Source organism: Caretta caretta, chromosome 12, assembly GCF_965140235.1.
Source record: "Caretta caretta isolate rCarCar2 chromosome 12, rCarCar1.hap1, whole genome shotgun sequence".
Lineage (NCBI taxonomy): Eukaryota > Metazoa > Chordata > Testudines > Cheloniidae > Caretta > Caretta caretta.
The window spans coordinates 13,926,703-13,939,625 of NC_134217.1; the positions used below are offsets into that span (position 1 = coordinate 13,926,703).

The following is a 12,923-nucleotide window of genomic DNA, read 5'->3' on the forward strand; positions in this document are numbered from 1 at the left end:
AGGAGTGGGTCTGAGAAATGCCTTAAGTTTGTTCCATGAAATTCTGTTCAGATTTCAGTGAGAGAAACTTTTTTCATAAATTCATAGATTCCAAGACCAGAATGGACCATTCTGATTATCTAGACTGACCTCCTGTATAACACAGACAACAGAACTTCCCTCAAATAATTCCTAGAGCATATCTTTTGCAAATCACCTCTTCCTTTCTGTTACTTGCATTGTTCAGGAAAATTTTGTCAGCCTGACAAAGTAATAACAGAACATTAACATTCTAATGTAAGGGTGGGCTCCTACTGGTACTGAAGTAATCATACCACACACACTGCACAAGTAATCCATGGAGTAGACAGTCTCTCCAGGAGGGTGGGAGAGAGCTGGGCTGGGCATTCTCCCAACAACCCTCCCTTCACCCCCAGAACACGGTCTCAGTGGCCCAGTCCCCTCCTTTGGGAGCACCATATGGAATATTTCTTAACTCGAGTGCTTGACTTTTCAACCTAAAGGACATCAATTTAACTTCATTTGCTTGTATGTAATTAGTATATAAGGGCTTGAAAAGTCCTCTCACCCACTTCCATGAGGTGGATCTTTCCTGACCACGTACTACCCACAAGTTTAAGCTTTTGCATAAGAAAGATAGGTTTCAGAGTAACAGCCGAGTTAGTCTGTATTCGCAAAAAGAAGAGGAGAGTGTTTCTATAGCACTTAGAGTTGTGAAGATAACCCTCTAAGAAGTAACCCAAGTGTAAATTGGTGCAATGATGTCTTCTTGAGTCTAGAGAGACTGCTCGTGTCACAGCTTGTGTTAGGGGGAAGGAGGCCTAGTTGCTGCTGCTGTTGCTATTAGTGCAGCCACCACCACAGGATTTGTGTGCCTGGGGAGGAGTATTTGCTGCCCCCCCCCCCCCCCGCCCCACACACACACACACACTCCATGTTTTCTCCATGGTTGTAGAGAATTAAACCATTGCTAGTGGTTCTGTATTGCAATTGAAAATGAGTGTTTTGTAGTGGGAGAGAGTATGTTTGCCCATTATGATTTTTGGGTTGAAAGGCATATCAGTTGAGATGGCTGTAAACAGGAAAGTTGATTTAGCTGATGAGTTCCCTTAATTTTAGTGATTGTGTCATATAAATACAGAAAAAAAAATTAGTTTAATGCCAGTATTTGAAACCTTCAGAACTAGGATCTCTGGTATCTGCTGAGTTTAGTCCTCAGAACTAAAAAGCAACTCTGTAAATATAGATAAGCAACTCTGTAAATATAGATAAGCTATGGAGCATGTCTTGAGGTCAACAGAAAAGGTCTTAGCACTAAGAGGCTGTCAGAGACTATTTTCTTGAAAGGAGAAGGATATACTCTCAACTAAATGTGTAGTGTTTTATCCAATCAACTCCTGTTAGTACAAATGGGAATTGCAAAAGCTAATGCTTGCATATCAAGTTGACTGTATCTCCAACCAAGAAAATTAATGTATAATATTACAGCAAATGGTGAGGGAATATAATTTTGGGACCCTGAGTAGATAGTCACGGGAGGAGGAATACACGTTATAGAAAACATTGCAATAAACCAAAGAAAGTGGTAGACATTTTCTACATCTGTATTTGGAAAAGGCTTAAATGTAGGACTGGTCTATATTTAGAAAAGTTGCACTGGTAGAACTAAATTGATTTTAAATCATTTGGCCTAATCCTGAAGTTTCTATACTTCATCCTTACTGATGCAAAATTCCTATTAAAGCTTGCTAGCTATTGATACAGATTTAATTGCATGTTAGTGGATAATTTGGGGAAAACTTTACACCCCATGCCAGATGAGTTAATGGTTGACTAAGAATATCACACAAAAATAGTTGAAAATACTTAGTGTGATGATGATCAAGGTTTCCCTGTATTTCAGTATGCTTCTTTTTAAATGTAGATTTTTTTTTAATGCATTGAGTTGAGCTTTAATATCAGTAAGAACAACCCTCCCAATATTAGTTCCAACTACCAGGTCAAGAAAACCTATGTTCAACCTCATTTTTCAACTAGCTAAGACCATATGACTTGCTACGTATAAGGAATGGGGGACAAATATTTAAAAATGCATTTATTATATAGAGGTAGATTTGAAAATCAGTATCACAACTTTTTGAGTTATATTGGATTAAATGGAGTATGGTGTTTGTTTTTTGTTTAATAAGACCAAAATGAGAAGCTGACCCAAGAGAACAAAGAACTGCAATTGCGTTATCTGGAACACAAGCAACAGCTAGATGAACTGAAAAATCACATGAAGTTTTTCACCAAGGTAAACTTTTTTCTGTTTAGAAAATGACCAAAAAAAGCTTTCTATGTTTTATGCATATGGCAAGTACTCTTAAAAGCAAAACCAAAAGAATGCAGAAGTATGATGGAGTTTATTTATTTATGATATCAGGCAAAGTGTCATGTTCAGTGAGAATGCACCATGTTATTCTGAATGTATCTCTCCATTATTCATTCACATCTGATAACACCTTTTATTGACTATTTCTGTTTCAGGAGAGTGATATTGAAATGGCAGAAATCAGTGAAGCTCTCATGCTTATAAAGGTAACTTATACAGAAATTGATCACATTTTGGTCTGTCCCACTCTAGTTTTTAACTCTGTGATGACTTTTGCATGTTCTCTACACAATGCCTCAGCCTTCAAGAGGTGAATCGTTTGTGCATCTTTTAGTAGCTAGTCCTTCTTGTTCGTACATGTGCATATGTCACTCTCCTGTGACAGGAAAGCAGAAGGGAGAGAGGAAAAGATGGCAGGATGAAATTTATTTAGGTTATGTACATATTTCATAATAACACCAAAAGTGAATTAGGCCAGGTCGGTAGACAATTGCTTTCAAAACTTTACCTTTTTTTTTTTTCAGTGAAAAGAGTTGCTCTTTGTTTGTTTATTTATTACTTTACCCTGTCACAGTGCTGATCAAAAACAACTTTTCGCTCACTAATTTTGAAGGCAATGGAAGTATACTCCAAACTAAAATGTTAAGCTCTGAAAGCACGATAAAAAGATGCTCTCTGGTTCCTGAACACCTGTTCCTGCTTATTTATAAAAGAACCAGAAAAATCCTTTTTTTCTCTTGCACATCGTTTGTAATTCTGTTGTTTACAGCAAGACTGAAATGAAGTGAAAGAGAATAAATGAATGGAAAAGATTGTTTCCTGTGTTCAGGCGAATCCTTTTTATTTATTTTTTTTCTTTTAAAAGATTCACATATGATCCATCTTGGACTCTTAAAGATAAATACCATTTCTAAAATCAAAAGATCCACAAACAAACAAATCACTATTCTAAACTTTTTTTTAAAAGACTGGAATAGAAAAAGTATTAATATCCCACTAGTATTGAAAACTCTAGTGTCAGTGGCTGAGGCAATGTAAAGGATTCTGATCTTGGGTGAAAAGCCAATGAGGTCTTCCAACTAAAACTCTTTCTATGCATATAGATTTCCTTTATTTAAAATAAAAAAAAGGGGGGAGAAGAGTCACTTGACCTGGACTTTAGGGGTCATACCAGTTTTTTTTTAAAAAAGCATAGAAAGCACCACAAGAATAATAACTCTGTATTAACTAATACGTGATTCAGCCCCCATAATAAAGATGCCTCACATAAGCCATATTTGAGAATATATTCCAACTCATGTCTCCTCACCAGCCTGCCTAATAGCCCATATATATGTGTTGAATAAAAGAGGTGATAAATATACCTCTGCATGAGCGTGCCCTCACAATAGAAAAGCAATCCTCTCAGATGTCATTAATCCTGAAGAATAAAACAGGGAATTAAAAAGAAAGCTAAACAAAGTAAATAACAACATAATTAGAATTGTATCTACAATACAATATTTTTCAGTGTTTTCCATGAGACACCCATACGGTCTGTTTTGCTGAACTTAACAGGACTCTGTGTTTTCATTAGTCTGAATATTTTGGATGAGCCTGTAATAATGCAGAATTGACAAACAGCACTTAATCTGATTAAATTTACACTGATGACGTCATCATCTTCAAAACTGTAATAATCCAAATGCTATAAAATCAAAGTAGCAAATTACATTGGGATTAGCTGATTGATTGATTGAATTTTTGGTTTTTATACTGGGCCCCATAACAGTAGTATATGAGCACCTTCCATGTAAAATCAGTAGCACTGGCCAAGTCCTTAAGTAGTTTAAAGAATCTCTCACGCTTGTTGCTTTTTGGGTACAAAACACTCATGGGGTGGGTTTTTAAAAGATTTTTAGTAACTTTCTCTTTTGGTAAGGGTTTAGGTGTAGAGGGAGGTATCAGTGCTGGGAGTGACCTTCTTATGATGGATGAGACTTATGTCATAATAAGATCATGACATCCAAGAATCGGATTTCTCATACTACAAAAAATCAGAAACCAATTTTGGAGAAGCAGGTTTAGACAAAAATTTTAAAAAATGGATGCCGAACATTAGCGTCCTAAATTTGTATTTAGGCACTTACAAAAGTTGTCTTGATTTTCAAAAGTGCCAAGCACCCAGAAGCTTTAATGTGCTTTGGATGTCCAGTACAGATGAAGGAGCTGCACAAGGCCAGGGAAACTGTCATATGTAGCTGCCCAGGGTCCCTGTACTGCCAGGAGATCCATATGGATGCACTTCTTTTAAAGTTAATAACAGCTCTGTGCTGATGCAGGATCTAATTTAAGAATTGGATCCTAAATAAGGATTTAGGAGATGAACTTTAGACACTAATATTTTTTAAGATCTTGCCTTAATTTCTAGTCAGTTGCATTAATGGATTGGATCTTTTCAACTTGGCAAAAGTCTTCAGATCCTTTGTATCAAGTCTTTTCAATTGCTTTGTTTCCACGGTATGCATCTGATGAAGTGAGCTGTAGCTCACGAAAGCTCGTGCTCAAATAAATTGGTTAGTCTCTAAGGTGCCACAAGTACTCCTTTTCTTTTTGCAAAGACAGACTAACACGGCTGTTACTCTGAAATTTGTTAAAACTGTACAGCTTTGGGCCATGTAAAGGACAATTGTAAACTTGTGGCTTATTTGTGGCTTTTCCGTGTGTGTGTGTGTGTGTGTGTGTGTGTGTATGGCTGATTCTTCACGTTACCAAAATATTTACAGAATTTTGGAAAGACTGTATGTTATCTTTCAATTCTTACTGCTAAGTCATCAAGTCATTGTCGTTAATGATACCTAAAGTAAATCTGTAGAAATTTATTACTTTCAGTTGATGAATAGAGATTTGATTTCTTCTAGGTATCTTGTGTGATGTCACTGGTTCCAGATAGACAATGAAATATAGGATAGTGCAAAGTTCTGAGAGGTGCTGAACTAACTTTTTTCCCAGGCACTGGCAGGGGGCACTTGGAAACTCACAGAATTAGTCCTATAATAGTTTATTTTGTTGCCAGAATAAGACTGAATATCCTGTGTCTTAGTGTCTTGTTCACAGTAGATTAAACCATGCAAGCAAACACCAAATTGTACTGCAGAATTGTTCTCCAATAATAAAATATAAACTTTTTCTTGTAGGTTCGCAAACAGCGGAAGAATGGGGACCTTACCTTTTTAGAGAAAATAGAAGATGACGTCCACAAAGACATGGAATATGCCATGCGGGAGCTTCAAATAACACATGCAGAAACAGTGCAAGAACTTGAAAAGACACGGAATATGTTAATTGTGCAGCATAAAATTAACAAAGATTATCAGGTACTAAACTGTTCACAGTGGAAAATAACCTATAACAAAATACTAATATTAGCAGCACCTTAATTTTTTTCACTATCACGAAATCTTAATTAATGGTTAAGACTTGTGAATTGAGGAAGTTTTCAGCATAAAGAACTAAATATTGATATATTTGAGGTCATTGGGAGATTTCCCATTGTGATAAACATTGGCTATAAGGGTGAAATTGAGGGATGGGAGTGGATGAAATCCACATTCCATAGCCAGGGACAGCGTAGCCTGTTTGCATCTGCAATGTTCGGTTTAGTCCACAGGATCCACATAGTTGTAAGCTTCCTCTGCTTGCGCATTCCTTGAATACAAGCCTATTTGTGGCTATATGTGAGTTCTGATTTGAAGTATACAGGCAAAGCAAAGCTTCTGGCCCAGTCAGCTACTCTGTTCACTCCTCCTCTGGCAAACTCATCTCTGCTATGGAACTGCAGACCTTATTCATGTAATGGATGTCATTCTAAACCCATAAAAATTTGAAATCTAATCACTATTGTTAAAAATGAGGCTTGACTACACAGAGCAGTGTTAAAGCACATTAGGGAACCTGTACAGCACACCATCAGGGTTCACACAAACCATTTAATACGCAACATATTTGTGCTTTAGAAATCAACCCCCATGGGATGCATTACCCCTCGGTGTAGACCAGGCCTGAGTCTATTTCTGTTGGAATTAGAATAGGTTGTTGTGTTAATTAATCGGAAATGGTTGCTATTTTTGCATAGTCTCAAAATATGGGTTCAATCTTGAATTTAAATGATTTTTTTTCTGTTAGTCATCATTGTAACTCCATGGTTTGTGCCAAAGAAATGGTGACTACTCTAAAACTGTGGCATAATGTATACAAAAGTGGTAACAGCTCTTCCCCTACCAATCTGGGCTGACTAGAGGTGATCTAGAAGCATTAGAATGAGTGCACTTAAAAAGTCAGTGTTTGCCAGTCTGTAGTTACTACAGTACCACAATCTCTGCTCTCCTAAGCAATAGGGAGATACTATTCTTATTGCAGATACTTGGAACAATAAATGTTGATTTTTTTTTTTAAATTGATACTAATTGACCTAATCTATATTCCATTATTAGTCCCCTGAGTTGTCCAGTTTTCCCCAAAATTAATTCTTCAATTTCAACAGTTGATGTCTGTCCTTGTACATAATTTAGAATATTTCTGTTAATAATATTATATTGTTTAACTCTTCCAAAAAAAAGGAAATGAGACCTTTTCCCCCACATATGATAAATTATCAGAATATACTATCTTTACTAATATTCTTTCAGACTGAAGTTGAAGCAGTAACGCAGAAGATGGAGGGTTTACAGCAAGATTATGAGTTAAAACTTGAACAGTATGTCCATCTTCTTGACATTAGGGCTGCACGCATCCGAAAATTAGAAGGTACATTTTTAATCCAGTTTTTGATCCTATTTGATATCGCTAATCTGCCAAAAATTATTAGGATTTAAACATTTATTGTTTTTAAATTTGTTAGTAATCTGAATATCATCCTCATAGGATCTTTCTGTTCCTAAAACTAGAAGGCAACATCTAGCATTGGGATCCACTAGCACGGATCCACCCCTTTGTCCATATAGTGTCTCATTGACTTCAAAGTTGAAAATAAAACCAGCAGCCAAAGAAGCAAAACCCTGTAAAAAGTAGCTGTCTATGAAGCAGCTATTCCAGAATAAGGGTAGAACTAGTTTGTGATGTGTATTATACTGTATATTGAAAATGTATCAACCTCTTACAATGGTGAGTGCCCCTAAAAACCAGAAATCACTGCCTAATATACCTGCAAGATACTACAGTATAATAATGAATTTAACCCCTTCCTCCATATAGATATCATAATATGTAGTACAGCAGTCCTTCTTAAACACTTGCAATTCTATAAAACAACTAAATAATGCAACTACAGTATTTGCAGTATTCACCACAAAAAGTATAGTGTTGTACTGCAAATATTGGTGTCACTTTATGCATAAAGGCAAAATTGGAAAGGTTTTCAGAGCAACCAGTTCACATGTTTGCCTCAAAAGAGAGATCTCAAGTATGAGAAAATGTTATACAATAGAAGCTCAGAGTTACAAACACCTTGGGAACGGAGGTTGTTCATAATTCTGAAATGTTTGTAACTCTTAACGAAACATTATGATATTTTCAAAAGTTTACAACTGAACATTGACTTAATACAGCTTAGAAATGTTACTATGTTATGTAGAAGAAAAATGCTGCTGACCCTTTATATTTTTTTTAGTAGTTTACGTTTAACACAGTACTCTACTTTATTTGCTTTTTTTTTTTCTTCATCTTGTCTCTGCTGCTGCATGATTGTATACCTCCAGTTTCAAATGAGGTGTGTGGTTGACTAGTCAGTTCATAACTCTGGTGTTTGCAACTTGGAGGTTCCACTGTACATAAGTAATTAACAACTCTGGTTTGTCTTACATTAGAAACAGTAATACTCCAGCATTTTTATCTTATTGCTAAAATATTAAATTAGATGCAATTGTTTTTTTCGTTTTTCTATTTTCAAGTTTACATTTGAAATCGCTATTATTTCCTAATATTTAACCTTCTTTTAATTCTTCAAAACTCATTTTATTCTTTCCATTAATTCACAAATTATTGCTGAGTTGAATGAAGCCAGCTTTGTTTTTCTTTTTCATTTAAAATATGATTTTACATGTAAAAATAAAAAGCAATAACTAACAAGGACTAATACGATTCATAGACACTAAGGTCAGAAGGGACCATTATGATCATCTAGTCCGACCTCCTGCACAACGCAGGCCACAGAATCTCACCCACCCACTCCTGCGATAAACCTCTCACCTATGTCTGAGCTATTGAAGTCCTCAAATCGTGGTTTAAAGACTTCAAGGAGCAGAGAATCCTCCAGCAAGTGACCCATGCCCCATGCTACAGAGGAAGGCAAAAAACCTCCAGGGCCTCTTCCACTCTGCCCTGAAAATAAGCATTTTAATAATGGCTCAATTCTTTTTATGTGCTATAAAAGTGTATCCTATTTATGAAGAATATTATGGTGACTTGGGCCCTGGTTTTATTATTTTCTCTTTCAACAAAAAAATAAAACTTATTTTGTATACTTACTTACTTTTGTATATTTCAACTGCAAAAATGCCTTCAACTGCAAAATTTCATCACACCTGAATGCAGTGGCTCTTTGGTCAGTAAGAAAAAGGGGATGAGGCTCTTTTACGGGTCCCAAATGTATTTGATTAGAAGGGAGGAGAAAGGGAGATGGACTTACCTGAACAGAGCCAAGGTGGGAACAGGAAGATGGCAGACTAGTAGGGTGAAGGCATTGACCCACTATATGCCTCAGTGGGAGGTATTTATACCCTATGCATTCTATAGAGAACTTTCTCTGTCATTAATCCTCGACCAGCTCTGCAAACATATGTAGCTTAACTCTCTGATGTGTTTTTTAACCTAGGGCTCCCTTTTTAAAAAAAGATGTTTCATTTTAACGCTTCTTTCTCATAACTGCCTTGCAATTGATTATTAACCCCAGTGCGCTGAAACTATGGTGTAAAACCAGTGTATTTACATTGACTTCAGTGGAGTTATTCCTGATTTTTACGAGCGTGACTTATATGAGCACCAGGCCCCATATATAAAACTTGTGAACCATTTAATACCTAGAAGCAATTATACAGATTAGGAGCACTGAAATGTTTTGAAAAAAAAAATAACATTTTTTAACATTATTGAATTACCCTTTATTTTCTCTGTATTCAGTCATTTAATCGAGTTCTGTTGCAGCATTTGTTGATGACAAGAAAAAGATTTTCATGTTTAGCTCAATTTCATGTTGTTTGTTGTAGCTCAACTAAAGGATATTGCCTATGGTACCAAACAGTACAAATTCAGACCAGAAATCCTGCCAGAGGATCCAGTAGATGAATTTGATGAAAGTGTCCACCTAGAAAGAGGAGAAAATCTGTTCGAAATTCACATCAGCAAAGTGATATTTTCTACAGAAGCTGTGCGTGCTTTTGGTGACCAGGAACCTGCAACTTTCTGTACATATGCATTTTATGACTTTGAACTACAGACAACCCCAGTAGTTCGTGATCTTCATCCATCCTATAACTTCACTTCACAGTATCTTGTGCGCGTGGATGACTTCTTTTTGCAATACATACAGAAAAGCACTATCACGCTTGAGGTTCATCATGCCTTTGGCACAGATTACGAAACAGCTGCAGCATGTCAGCTGAGGTTCCATGAAATCTTGGAAAATAATGGCAGGATCTATAATACAGTAATTTTAGTTGGTAAGTAACATTTCAAAGTGTATTATGTGTGATATTTTAACTGACAGTTATAACCGTACATATTTGTACAGCACAGAATTCATGTTTTACAACTTTAAAAAAAGAAATATTATATATAAAAGACCAAATTCTGCTCTGGGATGTGAATGTATGTTTCACGTTTGTCAGTTAGCAGTTGTGGGCAGGTCCTGAAGGGAACAATTTTGCCCATAATGGAATGAACACTCAGGATGTGTGTACCAGTGATAACAATGTAGTGGTGTCTGACTATGACATATATTAGGGGAGACCATGTGAATAAATTAAACTAGCAAAGATGGACTATCAAGTCTGGAAATAATGTGTTGATTCTTTCGATTCTGCTTTCCTAGGGCTTCTGATTTTAGGTTTTAACAGACAAAACACCCCAAGTAAAAAAAAGAAAGACTGGAAAAATAAAACACTGGAAATGGTTACTTGTATCTAAAGACATGAAGCAGTAATTTAGATTATGGGAATGTGACTTCTAAAGAACACTACATGTTCCACATTAATTTGTCTCTGTAGACCCCGCTTTTGCACACTAAAGGTTCCCTAGTGTGCTTTAACATAGCGCTGTTTGAAACATACGATGCTGAAGCACACTAGGGAACATTTCATAAGCAGTAAGATTGCTCATTACAATATATACAAATAGAAAGCCCTGAAAACCCCCAATTTTTGGACAGCTACATAAAACTCAAAAATTGTTAAAAGTAAATTCTGAAAAGTAAATTAATAAACTCCAAAAAACAGAAGTCCTCACTGTACCTCACCTGTGAAGGGTATTTATGAATTAATGTGCTTGTACCCATGTGAAAAAAATCCAGGACTAATACTAACTTTTTATTATAGAGAAATATGGGCAAAAATAATAGTAAGCAGAACAATAAATTATAGAATTATACTACTATAGTACTATTTAAATCCTTTTAGGTATCTAAAGTAGTGTATGTAATAGATATCAAAAACTATGCAACGTTGACAGCTTTTCATTGTACCATAAGCATTTAAATATAACCTTTAATCATTAGACTTTTATACAGTTAAAGTTATATAAAGATTTTTTCCATACCCAAAGATTACTATTGGTTTTGGGTGAAATATTGGCACCACTGAGGTCCGTTACAAAACTCCCATTATTTCAGTGGCGTCAGAATCTCACCCATTGTATTTTGTCCTGTTTCTTATATTTTAAAATTTGCTTTCACATGCATATAGTAGAGGCTCCTCAAATTGGAGGCGTTGCCTACCTTGTTTTGCGTCAAAAATTGTTACTTCATTGAGGATAGGCTTTCACCCAGGGTCTTCAGATTGTTTCACCTGTACATACATTATACCTTTACATGTCAGTGTTGCTTTCCTATTTTCCACTGCCCCAGCCTACACTGCACATGTATTAGTACTGAATGCAATTTAAAAGCAAAATACTGCTAAACATCAGTGCTTTATAGCTAACCAAATTGTCATTTTAAGTAAACCGTTTCCTTGGTCAGTAGAGAAAGGAAAGTGGTTGTAGTTCAGATCAGTCAATTGGAGTTCACCATATAATACTAGAGTAATGAGCCATCAAAGAGATATAGATGTTTGTTCTGGTTATTTATTACATAATGTCGATATTTATGTTTGAACGTTTCAGGAATGGGCAGGGTTCTTCTTCAAGTAGTGTCCCTATGGGTGCTCCCCTGTAGGTGTATGTGCGCCCCTGTGCTTCCAATCAGAGATCTTTGTTAGCAGTGTCTGTTGAGCCTGCGTATGTGCTCTCCCTCCCTCCCTCCTGGTCTGCCTGGAGGCTATCTAGCACTGCTCCAGTGAAACCCATTCACTTCCTTCTCAACCACCTTTTGGCCTGGAACAGAGCAAGCAGTCCTCCCTTCCATATCTGTGTCATTAGCATAAGTAGTTGTTGTTTTTGTTTCTTTTGTTCTCCTTAATGGTTAGTTTCCTTTTTTACTCCTTTTGGGATTTGAGATGTGTCCCCCTATGGGTGCTCCACAACCCACCCTCTGCCCCTCTACTTCCGAGTTCTCTATAGGGCTCTGCAGTAGAGAAGGAAGTGGATGGGGTTCGCCCGCACAGTGCTAGATAGACAGCCTTGAGGCAGACCATGAGGGAGGTAGAGCACATGCGCAGGCTTAAAGGACACTGCTACCAAAAATCTCCAATTAGAGGCCCAGGGGCTCACATACATCTACAGTGGAGCACCCATAGGGGGGACACACATCTCGAAGAAGCATCGTTACTGCACAAGGTGAGTAACTTCCTCTTCTCTTTCATTGTGTCAGATGGAAATTTCCATGACACACTAGATATTTATTTGTCATTAAATGCTCCCAATGGGATATTTTCCCATCACTATGGCATTTTAATGCAGTTATTTTAACAATTTCCATTTTAATCAGAGTTATGTTTAAAAAAAAAAATGCCACTCAGTCCTGCTTCCCCACCTTCCATGGTGTCAAATATCTGGTTTACCCAGATACTGTTGGCTGATAGTTCCACCTATAGTTAAGCTTACCTAACATTTTCCATTATCTTTTATTGGACCAACTTCTCTTGATGGAAGAGACTTGGTTTTGAGCCACACAGAGCTTTTCTTCAGGTCTCCCAAGTTCTGTGTAGCTCAGACTTGTCTCTTTCACCAACGGAAGTTGGTCCTATAAAAGAAATTACCTCACCCACCTTGTCTCTCAAATATCCTGGGGCCACCACGGCTGCAAAAACACTGAAAACTTTCCATTATGTGTTTTCAGTTGCTTATAATTTTGCCAAACTTTAACTGTTCCATGCTTGTTTTCTGCTTCAGGCAGTGTGGGTTTTTTGTTGTTGTTTAATAC

General features: G+C 36.7%; 1 protein-coding gene across 9 annotated transcripts in view; it reads left to right on the forward strand.

Annotated features, from left to right (window-relative positions):
• The window catches only part of RPGRIP1L (RPGRIP1 like), a 141,483-nt gene that overhangs the window by 53,167 nt on the left and 75,393 nt on the right, over positions 1 to 12,923 (forward strand). For 8 of the 9 annotated variants that reach the window (XM_075118353.1, XM_075118352.1, XM_075118351.1 and 5 more), the window contains 5 exons: positions 2,190 to 2,296; positions 2,530 to 2,580; positions 5,551 to 5,730; positions 7,042 to 7,159; positions 9,616 to 10,068. In XM_075118353.1, coding sequence (XP_074974454.1) covers positions 2,190 to 2,296; positions 2,530 to 2,580; positions 5,551 to 5,730; positions 7,042 to 7,159; positions 9,616 to 10,068 — 909 coding nt within the window. Of the gene's footprint in view, positions 1 to 2,189; positions 2,297 to 2,529; positions 2,581 to 5,550; positions 5,731 to 7,041; positions 7,160 to 9,615; positions 10,069 to 12,923 lie in introns of those variants that run through there. The other variant, XR_012664555.1, reaches the window with a different exon arrangement.